General features: G+C 37.9%; 1 protein-coding gene across 1 annotated transcript; it reads left to right on the top strand.

Moving 5' to 3' along the window:
- Positions 1-12,098: 12,098 nt before the first annotated feature.
- On the top strand, positions 12,099-18,537 carry LOC149840484 (histidine kinase 3-like). The gene is made up of 11 exons (XM_090003174.1): positions 12,099-13,026; positions 13,405-13,686; positions 14,382-14,551; positions 14,659-14,871; positions 15,002-15,188; positions 15,330-15,381; positions 15,500-15,729; positions 15,859-15,957; positions 16,075-17,264; positions 17,349-17,706; positions 18,112-18,537. The coding sequence occupies exons 1-10, from the start codon at positions 12,580-12,582 to the stop codon at positions 17,608-17,610; spliced, it is 3,132 nt and encodes a 1,043-aa protein (XP_089859300.1). The 5' UTR covers positions 12,099-12,579; the 3' UTR covers positions 17,611-17,706; positions 18,112-18,537.
- Positions 18,538-18,774: the final 237 nt, after the last annotated feature.

Consider the following 18,774-nt stretch of genomic DNA (forward strand, 5'->3'; position numbering starts at 1 on the left):
GATGAGATTTTGTTAGATTGGAGTCTCATATAGTCTATTCATGTTGTATAAATAGATGTGTTGATATCAGCATGCATAACCTCTTAAATCTCAAAAGTAACGACCTGTGACAAGGGCTACCTAGTTTGCGGCCAGAGTGCAGCCACCACGGAGAGTGGGCCACCGGTGATTTAACAATATAGAGACCCTACATCTTTGTGTGCTTAGTGAGGGATGTGTGAGTCCTAAAGTCATCATGGAGTTTAAGAATGATATTTATTGTGATCAGTCACGACATCACTCGTGAGAAAATGAGTGAATTATGAGTTTGAGAATGCAGTTCAATGGGTGAACTTAGTTATGACTTAGGGTTACACTCACACTGGTTTGGGACTCTGGAGGACCATGGATGATTGATAACTATCATGGTTAGGATGTAGCATAAATCATACAGAGATTTTGAGCTTGACCTCCCAGCTAGCTACCGATGGTGGTTCACTGCAGTGCCTGGTGGTCCGGAGACCACTAGGAGTGTATGGTTCATTGTCTGGCCAACATATAGAATTTAGGTGTTCTACGGGGTTGCTACGCCCATAGACGGCTATGACCGGTATAGCCAACTTAATGATAGTTGTTGTGAGAGAGAATTTGAGAATGATAATGGGGGGTAATGAAAATATAGAAACATGTGTGGTGTGTCAAAAACTAAACTAAGACTAGGGGCTTAGAGCCCACTACAGTTGTAAGTTAATTGTTTATTTACTTATAATTATTTCTTATTGGGTTGTAGACTCACCCTCATTTTTATTAATTACAACTGTAGGTTTCAGGCATTAGACCAATCAGGTCGTGAGTAACTTCTCCTTCTTTAGCAGAGCATTTGGTATATTTCATTTATTTGTCATTGAATAAAAATGTATTTGCTTTTCTTTTGTCATGAATGATAAACTTTGTAAGGAAAAATGTGATGATGGTAATAAAATAAATTTTTTTTTAGCCACGCTTTCTCTGTGTAAACTTTGAACTCTTCCCTATGGGAAGTAATACTAACCAAACTCAGACTCCTAAGATCCCAGATCGGGGTGTTACAGATACAAGGAAAGAAGAAACCATAAAGGCAAGGGTCTCGAGTAGGGATGGTAGTGGACTTGGAGAAAACGGGTCACCGCCTCGCCTCACCCTGTTTGGACCAGGGATGGAGGACATGAAACAAGGATGGAGGTTAAAATCAAAACTCGTGCGGGGATGGAGGCAAGGATGGACTTAAATCCCATGTCTCTCAATAATTCCCTTATCTATAGGAACTCACAAATAGTTAAGGTCATGATCTTATACTCAGCTTCTGCGCTGAATCTGGCAACAACATTTTATTTTTTGCTCCTTGATCAGATTGCCTACCACAAGCATGCAATATAAAAAAATGTGGACCTTCTATCTCTCGGATCTCTAACCTAATCAACATCGGTGAATCTAGTGATTTTGGTGTGGCCGTTTCCATTCATTAGAATGCCTTTTCCTTGTGAGGACTTTAAATATCTCAAAAATTTTCCTCTCTTGTTTCCCTCTTTTTACTTCTCATTTTCCTTTCAAACCTCTATTTTCCTTTTTTAAAGAAGAAAATAAAAGATAAAAAAAAAGAAGAGAAAAGAAAGAAGAGAGAGAGAGAGAGGAACTCTTTTGCGAAGGTCTCACGTGACCTTAAATTTTGAAAAGATTTGAAAATTACTTGCCTCCATTTTGAAAAAATTGTGGGAAAAGGAGAGACGGGGTTCGCTCGTCGATATGAGGTTCGACCGTTCCTGACGCCTTTACCAGGGGTAATCGAACCAAGGATCGAATTTATGCCTTTTTGCTTTGCTAAAATATTATCTAAAAATTTATTCTAAGTTTAAGAATGCACAAAGAATCATGCTTGTGAAAATGTGAATGCAAAGATGTATGCTTTTGAGAAAAAGAATTAAATTTTTTTGGGATTTTTCTAAGTAATTTTAAAATAAACTTGAGAATATGGTGAAGAAACGGTTTTTGAAAGTTGAAGTTGACTTGAAATGGATATAAACTCAAAGTTTAGAATCAACTTGAGTTTTGAGAAAGACAACTTCAAAATTCTGAAGTTAGAATCATATCTGAGATAAAAAAATACTTGAAATGACTTTAGGTTTGTTTTGGAAGAAGGAACTTTAGAATTGAATTTAGAATTTAAAATTTGAAAGGTGAAATTGGAAATCTAGATGAATTATGAAAATGGAACTGAATTCTGGATTTTAGGTGTTTAGATCAGAGGAATTTGGAAAAAGAATGGATTTAAGAAGTCCAAAGGGATTTTAGAAATAGAATTTTAGATTTTAAGAAGTCCAGATGAGGTTTAAAAATAGAATTGGTTTTGAAGTATGGAATTCAAGATAGGATTTGGATTGAAAATCTGGATTTGGGAATGGATTTTTGAAAATGGAATTGGATTTGAGAAATCCAAATGGACCTCAAAAATAAAATTGGATTTTAGAAATCCAGATGGAACTTGGAATTAGATTTGAGAAATCCAAATGGAATTTGAAATTGGAAAGAAGGATAGAGAATGAAACTTGATTTTCAAACTCGAATTTTGAAATCAGGAGATGAATATGGAAATTTCAAAGTTGAATTGAACTTTGAAATTTGATTTTGAATATTAAATCGAATTTGAAATTTGAATCTTGATCATGGAAATGAATTTGGAATTTTAAAGTTGAATTGAACTCTGCAATTTGATTTGAATTGGAAATTGAATTTTTGAATTTGAAATTTCAAAGTTAAATTGAACTTTGAAATTAGGATATTGAATTTTGAATTTTGAAATAAAATAGAATTGAGAATATGAAGATGAATTTGATTTTATGAATAAGAATTGAAGATTGATTTGAGAAATAAAGAAGATATTTGAAGAATTGTCTCAAAATCACTTGATTTTTTGAAGAAAATTTGAAATAATTTGAAAATATGATGTAATTTTATCCTAAATAATGAAATGAATTAAAAAAATTGAAAATTGGATATTGAAAAGCATATTTCATTCTTTAGGAGAATTAAAATAAGATTGAAATTATAATACATCTCTGACTATGGTCATAAAATGTATTATAAAATAATCTATATTTAAATTCAGATGAAGAATAAAACACTTTTTGATGCCTTTATAGGATTTGAAATGAAATTAACTCTCAAAATATCCTGACTATGGCCATTGATATATATTTTAAATTAATTTCAAGTAAAACTCTGATAAAGGAAGAAAATATTTGGAAAAATATGATGATTTTGAAAAAGTGCTCCAGTGTGGATCCAATGTTATTGCATAAAAGATAAAAGTCCTAAGCATTGTTCACATTTTGACTATGACCATCAATGTGAGTCATTTGCTTAGGATTAGTTACCTTTTATTAGAATGGTGCACGTGTCATTCGTGTTTCCATTTGTGAATATTTTTTTGAGAAATAAGAGGAAAATAACATGAAACAAGCAATTTATGACATGCTCATATATTCTAATCTAAAACTGGAAAAAAAATCTCATTGATCTCTAGCTATTACAACTTTGAATTTGAAAGATTATGAAGATTTCCAATTTAAGAAAGAAGCTTAGAATTCTCTGCATTTCCCTACAAAACAAAGTTAACACAGAACAAGATTGCAAAATACAGAGGCAAATGGAAGATATCAAGCCATGGCTAAGTGTATGCATATGAGAGTGGTTTTTAGTGAGATTTCTAAAGGAAGTGTGTTGGCATGTGCTGAGCTTTTATGCATAAGGGGTTGTGAGAGTATTAGTTGCTGCTGAGTGAAGGCAACTGAAACACAGAGATCTAGTGTGACAGGGGTTTATTGCAGTGCGTATGTAGCATGGTAAATATAAGGTGCAAAGTGATACATGCATTAATGAAATGGAGACAACAAGTGGATGCATGTGAGGGGGGGGGGGGTAACCGGTGTGGGAAGGTTGCTAAAGGTAGATACATATACTGTATATAGATGAAATGGGGAGTATGTGACAGATACCCGAATTTCTAGCATCATTGGCCTACATGCAGGGGACTTATGAAAATGGGTTCAGGCCTAAAACATGCTGATGAGAAATAGTGACAACATGGATGTTATAACAGGGTAGGGAAGTTATGTTGAGTTGCAGCAAAGTGGTGTACACACAGATGTGCAGGATGCTGTTAACTGGATAATGAAGATATGGATGCTGGAATATATATATAGCATGCGGCTGGAGGATATATAGGTGAGAGATGTGAGGGTGTGCAAAGTAGATACAGGTGGTCAAGGTGGATGAATGTGTTGTGTAGCTGGGGACGACATTCATGTGGCTGAAAGATATATTGGTGGTGGATGATGATGATGAGGTGGTTGTTGTAAAGGCAGTGAAACAATTACCAATATGTTGATGATACAGGGGAAAAGGGGCGAAGCAGAATGGAAAATTAGTAGAAGATAGCAAGTGCGGGTGAAGATGGCTACTAAGTGAATGGATGCACTGGAACCATACAATGCTGCAAACAGTAACATGTGGATTATACGTAAAATGCTATTTGTGGGATGTGTTGGAACAAATGCAATGCTACTGTGGTTGTTTGTGAAGTATTTATAATGAGGTGCAATGGGGCTGTAGTGGAGAGAGCATGGTGTTGTGGTAGGGTGGATGGACAATGCAGGAGGGTATATAGCAGGTTAATATCTATAATGTAAGCGTAACTGTGAAGATGGAGTAAGTGAATGCTTATAGGTAAATGGCAAAACAGCTGGGTAAATGATGAATGAAGTGGGGGGAAATGGTAATGTACTTTGTAGAGCTTTTCTTCTTCTTCAATGTAGCCTTTAATGGTCCAGCACCATCCTATTGTAAGGCTTTAATTGAAGAGGGGAAGGAGCAAAGCTTCCTGTGTATAGTAGATATGCTGGAAAGCGGCTATGCCATGACGAAAGCTTAGTGTGGGCTATGGTGAGTAAATGGTATAGGCATTGCAGCATGAATACAGGAAAACCTGTGTCTGAGTTTAGGGATGTGAATATGAGATATTTCAATGACCTTGATGGCACTGGAGCCAACATTGGTATGCAGGGGATGGAGAGTGCACTATGCATTGGGGGCAGACAGCAGGGTGGTAGGTGGTACAGGGCAATGGAGATGGTGACGACATAGGTGCAGGGGGGAGGAAGTGCCTAATCACACAAAACAAACGCAACAACCTATATATGACGACTACCCAAACTCAATAACAAGGCGACACTACTAACCTATAACTCCAAAAAGAACAATTCAAATGTCACTAAGAGATTAAGTCATTGAGCCCCACGAAATCCTATCATTCAAGATTGCAAATGACCATGCTGCCCCGAAAAGAAAACATGCTGCAAAGAAGATAGATGAAAGACTATTCAATACAGTCAGAAAAAAAATAATAATAATCAATTCAGGATGGTACAAGGTCCTATTCGACTCTATCATGCTGCAGAATATTACCAAATCAATTATAACAGAATTATTATAGAGTAGGCACCGATCATGAAGTAACACGAATGAATGAATACTAGATATATTAGAGTAACTAAAAGAATGGAGATTAGGATATGGTAACAGGAGGTCTTGCTGCAAAAACAAATTTATTCAGCAAAAATGTGATCAGATAGTTTCTCTAAGGAATAACATCATTTAAACGACACAGGGCCTCTCCAAAATGCTGCAATAACTTCATTATTGGACGATCAATGGTTGATTATAAACACTTGGATTGATCGGCAACCATCAGCTAGGGGACTGACAACAACGTTGATCAAGTTACATAGGTTCTTGGGATTAAGAGTGTGTAATCCACAACATCTTGCCGTAATAGTTTTAATGGAATCATCTATTAATTGCCAGCAGTCAACAAGTATAACCACCCTTATTTATTATATATATATATATATATATATATATATATATATATATATATATATATAATATTTTTTTGGGATCATGCACAAAGACCAACTCAGAGATAAATATATCATGAATGGTATGGATGCCAGGATTGTCATGTAAACACTGATATACATATAGGGATAACTGAAGTATTAAATGGAAAACATATAAATATAAGTGAGAGGAAAAACCAATAGATGCAGCAGATAAGACAAATTGAAGTAATCATAAATTACCAATCTCCAGAACCGTGACTTAATACCGACCATTTTCTATAACAAAGCAGGTAAATAAAAACTAATGATAGATAACTGAAATTCAGATTTAATCAGAATGTAAATGGATGTATGCAAGTAGGAAAGAAAGAAAGAAAAGCAACGTTAGAATCACAGGATCGACTTACCACTGAAAATAATGAAACTAGAGAATATACAATGTTAGTGGCGTGAAACAGTATGGAATACAATCCTAATGCGGTAAAAAGTGAGCAAGCATATCACCAAGTATGGTAAATGAACAACACTGGACAGTGAAAACGGAACAACAAGGATGAAATGCTATGAAGCAAGATGTATATCTTAAGATGCTAGGATACATCTGAAGAATGGACGAGGGTACGATTCACAGATGATCCGACGGGGGAGCTATCGATTCGGGTAGATGCTGGACCATGGTTTAGAAAGAAAATAAACCAACAGAAAGCCCATCAGTTGTGAATCCAGTTTTGATTAGCTTAGCAGAGCATTTCACGGCAGATGCTGAGGTCTGCAAAATGTTGATGCTCGGCTATTTGGGTTTAAACCTAAAGGCCAATGCCATATTCCATCGGATTAGAACCAACAAGATCAAGAAAAAGGAATGAAAATATCATGAAACAAACATGAAAAACGTTGATGAATCAGAGAAAATTTGCTAAAAATTCAACTGTGTTAATTCGAAATAACAATAACGACCATAAATAGTGAAAATACAATGACAAATCTGTAGCAAAAAAAAGAGACCGATCATCGAATATTATTAAAACAGGAACCCAAGTAAAAACAGGCCCTTAGAACAAACAAGAAATCGAGAATCGAAATAAGAAAAAGAGATTAAAGCAAGAAGAATGAAAACCGGAGAAAATTGCAAACATAAAGAAAAAGAAAAAAAGAAAAACTCAAAACGAAATCCAATATGGATTGAGAGGTACAGATCAATCATAAGAACATCGACCAAACTTGAGTAAAACCAATGAAGCTCAACAATAAATCATAAATAAAGAAGGAAAAATGATGTGGGAGTCAAGGACTCCGCCAATTTTGCACTACTGTGGATCAATTTTCTATAAACAAATCGATATCACAAGGGGTACTTGAATGGGGATGGGTGAATCAGAGGAAATTCAAAGCAAATCGAAGAAATCAAAGAAATGAATGAGAAGAAGGAATATTCACCACAAATTAATGGAGGATCTGACTTTTGTAGGATATTGCGATTGGTCTTCTGATATCCTTGGCACCCGAAGCTAGCTTATATTGCAGGGTGGAATCAGGGCTCCTTCTACCGCAGTGATTCTCCAGAATGGTGGTCGATCTTCAGTCGATTAAAGGGGAAGGCCTCAGGGGGAAAAGGATCGAGACACAAGAAGGGTGGAGAGGTGAAGGCGATTCTTAGACGGATCAAGCTTCTCTACGGGGCCGTGAGGAATGGTTTGCTTCAATGGCGGATCAAGTTTTCTTTACCAAGGACCATCAGAGAAACAAAAGAAGGGAGAAGAAAGAAGGGAAAAGAAGAAGGAATGAAGAGGAATAGAGGAGAAGAAGCAATGGTGGGGTGAAAAGCGATGAAGGTTCGGGAGGCCTGGGCTGTTTATTTATAACGGATGGCCATTAGGGATTTTTTGAAATAGGCCCCTTGATTTTCACGAAATTTCAAAAGATGGTTTTTTCAAAAAGTTTTCAAAAAGGGTGCGCGGAACCTCTTTCTGGAATTCATTTTTAGGTTTTTGACATAAAACCTTTAAAAGTATAGGAGAAACGCGAGGTTTTCTTAGAAAATGGGATCCAAATGGGGTTTTGAAGGTTTTTTATAAAACATTTATTTTGAAATATTTAAGGTTTTCTAAAATGAGGATTTTGGGAAAGATACTTGGTTAATTTTGGAAATAAGATTTCAGAATGGATCTGGGTCCAGGAATTTTGATTAAAACATTAGAATTCAGATCTCAAATTGAGATCGGACCCTGAATTGAGAAAAACCTCTGAGAAAATATAGAGAAATTGATTTTTTTGATTTTTTGAAGAATAAGAGATCCGAGATTAGAATTGGATCTGGATATCCGATTTGAATAAAAAATTGGGTTAGAAATGAAAATTGAGTATGGATTCCAGTGAATCCGAGAAATGAATGAAAATTTGATCAGAAATTGACCCGATTATTGAGAAGATGCGAGTCAGGGTTAAAAAGGAAATTTTTTAGATTTTTTTGAAAAATTTGGGGTGTTCACAGGATCCAATGGGCGACTTCGAGATGAGGTATTCTCGGGGGCATGCATGAATTGGCTAATAAGATTCATGACATAAGTAATATCAGGCCTGGTGACTGACATCCCACAAGCCTCTGGAAGCTACTGATGTCCTTCACGAGTTGTCTTAAACCTTTGTCCATCTTCCGATTGACCTCTAACCAATAATTTTACTGATGTTGTTGGTAGGAGCTGTCAATGAACATCTCCCTGTGGTGGGACGTTGTAGGTTCAAAACCCCAGTGGTACTTTGAATAATAACTGGTTTGGGGGGGGCTCTAACATGTTAGGGAGGGACCCCACCACACAAAGTGGCAAGAAGTGAGGCCCAAGATGCATTAACTGCTAATTTATGTTATTTCTAGCACATAGTTTATCTTACCTATAGTTAGCAAAGCTTAAATCTGGTTTTCAAAGTGTTTCAAAAGTCAGGTTTTAAACCTGGTTTTAACAATACCAGGTTTTCATTAAACCATGTTTACAAAGCTGTCATCCAAACGCTTCCTTAGTTTAAAACAAGTTTTTTTTAATTAAATCTTGTCTTTTTCATCAACACAAAGACTCCTTTTGAGAGATTTAAAACATGAAAAACTATACTTACGAACTATTCTTCCAAAAACTCAATCAAGGATTTTATTGGTTTTTGGGGTCGGGTCACATTAAGTCTTGAACTTGAATCTTGTTTCCCATATCATAACTTGATTTTAAAAAAAACAAGGATCTCATATATATGTTGGTATTTTTTACCTCGTTTTATAAAATAAAAATCAAATTAAACCCATCTATAATGTTCGCTGATTTTTTTTTGTGACTCTTTGTGTTGGTTGTTTATCTGTCATTTTGAGGGTAAAACCTCATTAATCATGACTGTTGATTTTCAATGTCCATTGTCCAGCATTTCAGCTTATCTAATTACCCTCATCAAGCATCAAAACTCAACTACAACCGAAGAAGACCACATAGAAAAGCTACAATGAAAAAAAAAAGCAATGCTATTGACACATTGGTTCACATATTTATCCGTGTAACCCCCCGCTCCCCCCACCACCACCACCACCACACACACACACACACACACACATATATATATATATATATATATATATATATATATATATATTAGGGGTGGCAATCATGTCAGGTTGGCGGGTCGACCCGACGGGTTGGCGGGTCAGCATACCTCAACCCGAACCCGACCCGTTTATTAAACGGGTCAGCTGTGGCAAACACGAACCTGACCCGTTTAATAAACGGGTAACCCGACACGACTCGCCAACCCATTTAATAAATGGGTTGGGTCGGGTAAACGTGTTCTCAGGTTGGCGGGTCGGGTTGGCGGGTTGGCAGACAGGTTGGTGGGTTGACCCACCCGCCTAACCCGTTTATTAAACGGGTCATCCGAGTTGGCGGGTTGGCATACCCCTAACACGAACCCGACCCGTTTAATAAACGGGTTAGGCGGGTTGACCCGTTTATTAAACTGGTTTGTTTTTTCCAAACCCGAATCCGCCTAAGAGGCGGGTTGGCGGGTCGTGTCAGGTTTTGCCACCCCTAATATATATATATATATATATATATATATATATATATATATATATATATATATAGAGAGAGAGAGAGAGAGAGAGAGAGAGAGAGAGAGAGAGAGAGAGCTGCTAAATAAAATATGCTAAATGATACTTGCTAAATGAGTTTTCAGGTTTTTTCATTTTATTTTTAAACTTTGACTGTATAAATGTGATCTATGTACTTGATTTTATAGGGATCAGCTCTTGAAGCGTTTGATTCCAACAAACGGGTGGGTTTTTATAAGGTTCAAAAAATCAACCGTCCAGAATCTTTGTAATTTTTTGAGGCTCAAAATATCATTTTTTCATTGAAAACACATGATCTAGGTGTGGATTACTTGTAAAATGACCATGCCCAACATATTTATAGGGTTGAAACTGCAAAAAAAAATAGCATATATCATTTAGCATATTTAGTAAAACACAAGTTTTCAATCATGTGATTATAGCATACAATAAATAAATAAATAAATATATATATATATATATATATATAGAGAGAGAGAGAGAGAGAGAGAGAAATTTGTAGCTTCTCACATGTTTTTTTTGCAGTTTCGACCCCATAAATGTATCAAGCATGGTTGATTTACGAGGAGTCCACACTGGGATCTTGTGGTTTTGATGAAAAAAATGACATTTGGAGCCTAAAAAATTTACAATGATTTTGGAGCATTGATTTTTTTAACCTTATAAATACCCACCCAAAAATCAGAATTGAATGCTTCAAGAACTGATCCTTATAAAATCATGTAGATAGATCACATCCATATGGTCAGAATAAAAAAAACTAAAAATCTCATTTAGCACTAGAGGGTGTTGTGCACTATAGCTACAGTGCATGTTTCGGTCTCGATTGAGCGTCGTGTGGTGCTCAGTCGGGTGGGGTTTACCCTACACTCACCTGTGGGATGTGGGATGTACGGTGGTATACCACGCACCTGTACATGAGCACCACATGACGTCGGAACCCCATAACATGCACTGTAGCTACAGTGCGTGTTCGGAGAAACAATAACCTGCCCTCATTTAGCACGTTCATTTTTTACCCAATGTGTGAGCAGCTACCGATCACTCATTATTTATATAGAGAGAGAGTGAGGAAAACAATGCTGTAATATTGCACCAAGTATTGCTAGTCCCTGCCAACCGAGTTTCCACTTGTCGGAGCAGCTACTGTTGTCACCTTGTGTTGGGAGGTTGCAGGTTCAAAACCCGATGGTACAGCTGTATAACTGGTAAGGGTCTGCCTAGCCTCACCTTGCCTTCCAAAAAACATTTACTGCTTGTCCCTTATGCCTGCCTGAATGCCTTTGATCAGAGATCGATATATTGAATCTAGCATTGCTGCTAACACCAGCGTTAGATCTCCATTTTCATTTGAAACTAACGTATCTCTATCTAGATCCGGACAGTCAAAACGGTGAAAAGATCAGGTGCAATAAACCAATATTTGTGCATTAAGCACCTGATCACCCTTCATCATAGGACAGGGTCTGTCAGTTGTCGGTCGAAGGCCTGAGGTGCTTAATGCATAAATATTTATGCAATCATATTGCACCCGATCTGGACTCCTCAAAACGCACCATCACATCAGTAGAGGGAACATGAGGCCAACAACCCTCGTAACATCTCAAGTGAAATTTCATCACAAGGGTAGTTTAGTAATTAAAAGTGGTGCCTCGGAGGCCAGGGTAGCGTGTGCAGGTTGAGCTCTGCCAGTGACATCGACACTAAATTTCTGAAAAAGTGTGAAGAGTTTTCTTATTTTTTAAATTTTTTTAATTCTTTGTATCTAAGAATTATTTAATTATGATGGCTTTATATTTTGATATTTTATTTTTTGTTTTTATATTTCCTTGCTTCTAAAAATAATTTAATTATGATTGGCTTTCTTTTATCATCTTATACTTTCATTATGACGCTAACCACTTCTATAGAAAGAGACACACTTTATATAATGGTCTCTAGTCGGAGACACCCTACATATCTCTCTCTCTCTCTCTCTCTTGTTAACTGGAAAACTTGCAAGAGTCAACCACTAAACGGGGCACACGCTTGATTGAAACAAGAGGCTAATCTAAAGAAGTTTGAGGGGATAGAGAGAGAGAGGCAATTGCGAAAAGGAAAGCTTCTTCTTTTATCTTGCCTCTCGTGTGGTGTTGTGCTGGAGTTTCCCACTAGGAGAAGTTGGACTTGGCCGCCTTTTTTCCTACCTTTTGCTTTTGTTGGTGTGTTGGTTCTTGCTTTGTACTTCAGAAAAAGGTGTGTTCTTGGGAGGTAAAATTATGGGTTTACTATCTTCCTTTTTGGGTCTTGAAGGATTAGACACATAATTGAAGGTTTTCTTGCCCTTTTTTATTCTCTGTTTTTATATGGGTTATCTGTTCCAGTTGGTGGATTGTTTCTGAGGTTCCAGTGGTGGGCTTTGCATGATTTTCTTCAAGAGCTGCTCTATTTATCTATTTAACAGTTCTTGAAGATAAGAGTTTTTTTTCTCTCCTTTTTCCTTGTTGTCCTAGTGAGTGATGGAGTGTGTTGGGTTTTTATGATTTGAAGAGTTTCTTGGGTGTTTTGGTGTTCAAAAGGAAGATGGTAGGCCTTCATTTGAAGAGATGGGTGTGGGTTTTGTCTCTGAGAATCATGAATTGGATCCTTGCTACAGAAATCATGGCACAAAAGGCTGGAGGCTTTGGTGGTACAGAGAAATTGGAGTTGAAATGGTGGGGAAAGTTTGTAGGTGGAGATTGGGCTAGCCACTATAAATATCTGCATCTTGGATCTGTGAAGGTTTGGGGGAGCTGGAGGAGAAGACTACTCTTTATGTGGGTAGTGTGTGGGATACTGGTATCTTTGTGGATTTTCTTGTATATAAATTTCCAGACTGTTCAGAGAAGCACAGAGGCGCTCGCCAGCATGTGCGACGAGCGTGCGAGGATGCTGCAGGATCAGTTCAACGTGAGCATGAATCATGTTCATGCTTTGGCAATCTTGGTCTCAACTTTTCATTATGGGAAGAAGCCTTCTGCTATTGATCAGGTTCTTTGCTCTTACATCTCTTCAGCTTTTGTTCATTTTAATTCAGGGCCTTGCTTGAATTTCTGTGTTCTATGTTTTGCATAACCTAACAGCGAGAAATCTAGAACTTACTTCATATTCCTATTGGTGATCTCTTTCTTTTACTTTTGAATTGATAAGAATATTTCTGTATCATTAGTTTCTGCAGTGATACTGTACGCAAAATCCAATTGAAATAAGGCTACTGTGTTGTGCTTAACTTGTAATATGTTGAAGGAATTTGCACAAGAATCCAGTTAGACCTTTGGTGCTCATATATCTACTTATCTGCTGCCTGCTTCTCTACCTTTAGGTTGGAAACTATAAGCCATCAACAACACTAACTTTATCTGTTTACAGAAAACTTTTGCAGAGTATACTGAAAGAACTGCTTTCGAAAGGCCTCTGACTAGCGGAGTTGCGTATGCCCAAAGGGTACTTCATGCTGAGAGGGAACAATTTGAGAAACAACAGGGTTGGACCGTCAAGATTATGGATGAACAAGACCAGAATCCCGCTCGCAAGGATGAAAATTTTGCTGAATTCCATGAGACGTCACCCGTTCAGGAGGAATATGCTCCGGTTATCTTTGCTCAGGATACAGTTGCTCATGTCATATCTCTTGACATGTTGTCTGGGAAGGTAAATCTTCACTGGCTTTCATTTTTCCATTGTTCTTTTCTAACAGTAGGGACAGCTTAAGCCCTCTCTTGCATGGCAACTAAACAGAATCAGGGCTGTTAAATTTACATAAGGATCGCAATTTTTTGGCTTTACCTATGGTACAGAATTTCTGAAAAGCCATTGGTAGGATGTTGAATTCTGTTGGAAGTCCCAAAGAGTCGAGTTGTTGATTTATTATTGTTATCCTCCAAACACTTAAAATTATTGCTTTGTTAAGCGTTTTATTAACTATGGGCGTTTATGGCTAAAATTTTGTTTATAACATGTAAAATGACATAATTTTCTGCCTTAATAAAATTATTTTGCTGCATCACCAAAAAGAAAAAAGGAAGAAAGAGAATTCGTTATTCATCCTTCTAGATAGGTGGTTCTCACTTTTCATTGTCCCTGTGATTGATCCCAAGTTCAATATGGATGCAAGTTTTAACAGATTCAGGGATGTACCTGCAGCAAATAATATTTGAGTTGTGAAGGCTTAATCTTTTACCACTTGTGCTGTTCATCCTTTTAAACTGTGACAAATAATTGTCCTTCCTCTCGGTGTTTGATTCTTTATCTCATTTCACATGTTTTTCTTGCAGTTCTTACTTTTAAACCACTAAATTTGGCTTTACAATTTAATATTCCCATCTTACTGACCTTGCACCATACAGGAGGACCGTGAGAATATCTTACGAGCTAGAGAATCTGGCAGAGGTGTTCTTACTGCTCCTTTCGGGCTACTAAAGTCCAAGAGATTGGGGGTTATTCTTACTTTTGCTGCCTATAATAAGGAACTTCCATCAAATGCAACACCTCAGGAGCGAATTCAATCAACCATTGGGTAATCATGCTGCTAGTTTCTTGCTCCCCTAAATGGCTGACGTAAGCTCATCTATTGTTGCAACTTGAAGGTTATGACTCATTTTATAATTTTGTACTGATCTCCAGGTATATTGGAGGAATCTTTGATGTAGAGTCCTTGGTAGAGAAACTGCTTCAACAACTTGCCAGTAAACAGATCATTGTTGTGAGTGTATATGACACAACCAATGCTTCTAGCCCAATCAGCATGTATGGCCCAAACGTTCTGGACAATGGGCCATGCCATGTCAGTCCCCTTCACTTTGGTGACCCCTTCAGAAGACATGAAATGCAGTGCAGGCAAGAAGGATCTCTTCCCATACTTTATTTAATCCATTCTGTTTAAGCAACATACTCAAAGTTTTGATGACTAGCTGATTAGACAGAATTTTGGAACTCAAACATGCTTGCTTTATCCTGCACTGAACAGATTTAAGCAAAAGCCCCCTTTACCATGGTTGGCAATAACGACGTCACTTGGGGTACTCATTATTGCCTTGTTGATAGGACAAATATTTTATGCAGCAATGGCTCGTATTGCCAAGGTAGAGGATGATTACCATGAGATGATGGAACTAAAAGTGCGTGCAGAAGCTGCAGATGTTGCAAAATCTCAGGTAGCTTGTCACTTCAGCCTTGTTGATCCAGATCTTCTGGAAAAAATGTAACTTGAAAGATTTTCTCTACCATGGTCATGTTATTAGTATTTTCATGATTACTCGTCTCACGTGATAATTGAAAGTTTTCATTGTTTGCAGTTTCTGGCTACAGTCTCCCATGAAATCAGGACTCCAATGAATGGTGTTCTAGGTGGGTGATGGAAGGTCTGGATAATGTGTCATTTTAATGTTGTTTTAGATTCGGGGATCTGTTAAACATGGTCTGGTAACTTCTTATGTTCAATAAGTAATTGTTCTTTCTCATTCAGGTATGTTGCAGATGCTCATGGATACAGATCTTGATGAAACACAACTAGATTATGTGAAGACAGCTCAGGCTAGTGGAAAAGCTCTTATATCATTGATAAATGAGGTTTTGGACCAAGCCAAAATTGAATCAGGCAAGCTTGAGCTCGAGGCTGTCCAATTTGATCTGCGGGCTGTTCTGGATGATGTCCTATCACTCTTCTCTGGCAAATCTCAAGACAAAGGAATAGAGGTAAGAAACTATCTGGTGCTTTTGAAAGTTCCACTTCAATATTCACAAATGAAAATTATTCTCATTTTCTTCATCATTTAATCCTCATTATCTTGACGAACCTACAATATGACTTTATTTGGGGAGCAGTTGGCAGTATATGTGTCTGATAAGGTGCCAGAAATTCTCATAGGGGACCCTGGAAGATTTCGTCAAATCATTACTAATCTTGTGGGCAATTCGATCAAAGTGAGTGATCTTTCTTATTCCAGATGTATGTTCTACTTACAATCCAAGCTTGATTTACATATCATGGAAATGATCTTGTATTTATACACCCAATGATTGAGTTTGTTTACTTTCCAGTTCACAGAGAAAGGGCACGTCTTTGTTTCTGTGCATCTTGTTGATGAGGTAAAGGGCTCACAAGAAACCGTTTCTGAGCCTTTGTCCATACAGTACCAAGATTATACCAGGTATGGCTATATTAACTCACATAATACGCTGAGTGGGCTCCCAGTGGTAGAAAGGAGGCGTAGCTGGGAAAGTTTCAAGTTACTTAGTATGGATGAATGCATCTATAACCAAAATCTGAAGTCAAATCCCTCGGATGTCATCAACTTACTTGTGTCAGTTGAGGACACAGGTGTTGGGATCCCTCAGGAAGCCCAAGCTCGTATCTTTATGCCCTTCATGCAGGCTGATAGTTCTACATCTCGCACCCATGGAGGCACAGGAATTGGCCTAAGCATCAGCAAATGCTTGGTTGATCTCATGAAGGGTGAGATAGGATTTGCCAGTGACTGTAGTATTGGTAGTACCTTCACATTTACTGCGGTTTTCACAAAGGGACAGGCTAAGTTGAATGAGCCTAAAGGCCATCAGCAACAGTATCAGCATGACTTTGTGATGTCAGAACTTCAAAAAATGACTGCACTGGTAGTTGATCCAAGACCTATTCGTGCTACTGTGACTAAATATCATCTTCAGAGGCTTGGAGTTCAAGTTGAAATTTCTGGTGACTTAAATAATGGTCTTGGTAAAATAATCAGTGGAGAAAAAAATGTCAGTTTGGTTCTCTTTGACGAGGAAGCTTGGATTAAGCATGCCTATATGTTTTCAGCATTCATAGTTGACAAGTTGAGGAAGAATGGTGTATTGAACCATACAAAATTCTTTCTCTTAGCAACCTCCACAACCTCCGCAGAGGTCAGTGCTGCTAAGTTTCCTAACATATGTACACTCACTGTTATCATGAAGCCCCTCAGGGCAAGCATGCTTGCTGCATCTCTGCAACGTGCTGTGGGTGTTGAAAGGAAAGGGAACTGTCGGAATAGAGGGCTCTCTCTTCCACCTCTTAAGAGCATATTGCACGGGAAACGGATCCTTGTTGTAGATGACAATGTAATAAACCTCAAAGTTGCTGTTGGTGCTTTAAAGAAATTTGGAGCTGATGTAGAATGCGCTGAATCTGGCAAAATAGCAGTGACAAAGCTTAAACCACCACACAAGTTTGACGCTTGCTTCATGGATGTTCAAATGCCTGAAATGGATGGGTAGTCATGTTCTAATAAATAATATTGCTTAGTGATATATTCTGTGGCCAGTCATCTCACATCAATATATAATTGTGATTTCAGGTTTGAAGCTACAAGAAGGATTAGAGATATGGAAGCTAATGCAAATGACTGTATTCAGCGAGGTGAACTATTGGAAGTTTATGGAAATGTCATGCACTGGCATATACCAATTTTGTCCATGACTGCTGATGTGATCCAGGCGACACACGAGGATTGCTTAAGGGCTGGCATGGATGGCTATGTTTCCAAGCCACTTGAGGAGTCACAGCTTTATGGAGAAGTAGCACGGTTCTTCCAATCTAATTCATCTTCAGACCAATAGAGAGGCTTTATGCTTTTCGAGTGTCATGGACATCCAGATGCTTCCTCTGCATTCCATTGTTCGGAAGTCAAAATTGATTTCCACACCTTCCACAAAGTGAGCCTCTTACTGGATCATGCTGCTATCTTTTGTTCTTACTCTATTCCTCTTGTGAGCAGGGTAGGTGGTTTGGATTAGTATTCATGCGGATGTGAATTGGGTGGAGTGGATGATAGATCTGGATGGCCTAGAATGTTTGTTTGGCTTAAAGCAAAAATATCCAACTAAATTTAGCTAGCCTGATCCTTTGGGCTTGGTCAATTGTCGAGTCCTTTGGTTCACAAAATTCTCTGAGCCTTCAAATACCATCAGCAGAAATTTGTAGCAATACTTGAAGTTTAAATAGGCATAATCGATTTGTTTCACTGGTTTGCAAAAATTAATTATATTGTAGGAAAGTTAGTGTAAAAAGAAGTTTATCCCCCTCTTTGCTTCATAGTTTCTCTTTGGTATTTTTTTCAGGGATCAAGAGTGAAAGAAGATCCTTTGGTAACAGTTCGTTTTGTACAGTTGTATTTTTCCGACTGCATGCCATGCTCAAACGGCTTATTGTTGCAAGAATTTTTGTGGGCACCATGAAGGATTGACTACTGCATCATCAAGTTCAATGTCCACCAATATGTACATATTTTTCTCCCTGATAACATCCATGCACAGTCTTTTTAGTTGAAGATTCGAACTGTTGGCTGGAGATCAGTGAATCAGAGGACTTTCTCATGCTCTGTTGTCAATGGTCTTCACATTGTAAAGCGTAGTTATAACTTGTGATTTGCCTATGATGTGAGTGTATAGTGATTGTTGTTTTTTTTCATTTCGTTGTGTAATTGTTACTGAACATTTTTCTGCTGCAAGTGAAAGAGAGCATAAATGTTGAGTTTATTACAATGATTAATCAAACTGTGGTTCCAGTGGATCTGTAAAAACCCCTCCGGCGAAGTCGCCGGAGGGTCGCCGGAGGGGATTAACTTAAAAAAAAAAAAACGGAGGGGAAACCGCGTAACGAGTGGGGGTGAGGATAAACCTCACCCCCCATAATCCGCGGAAAGGGGGGGGGGGGGGGGGGGGGGCGAGGTTATCCTCACCCCCTCACCCTGCGTGAGGGTTATAAAAACCCCCACGCAGGCC

Source organism: Nuphar pumila, chromosome 4 (assembly GCF_984573655.1).
Source record: "Nuphar pumila chromosome 4, dmNupPumi1.hap1.1, whole genome shotgun sequence".
NCBI lineage: Eukaryota > Viridiplantae > Streptophyta > Magnoliopsida > Nymphaeales > Nymphaeaceae > Nuphar > Nuphar pumila.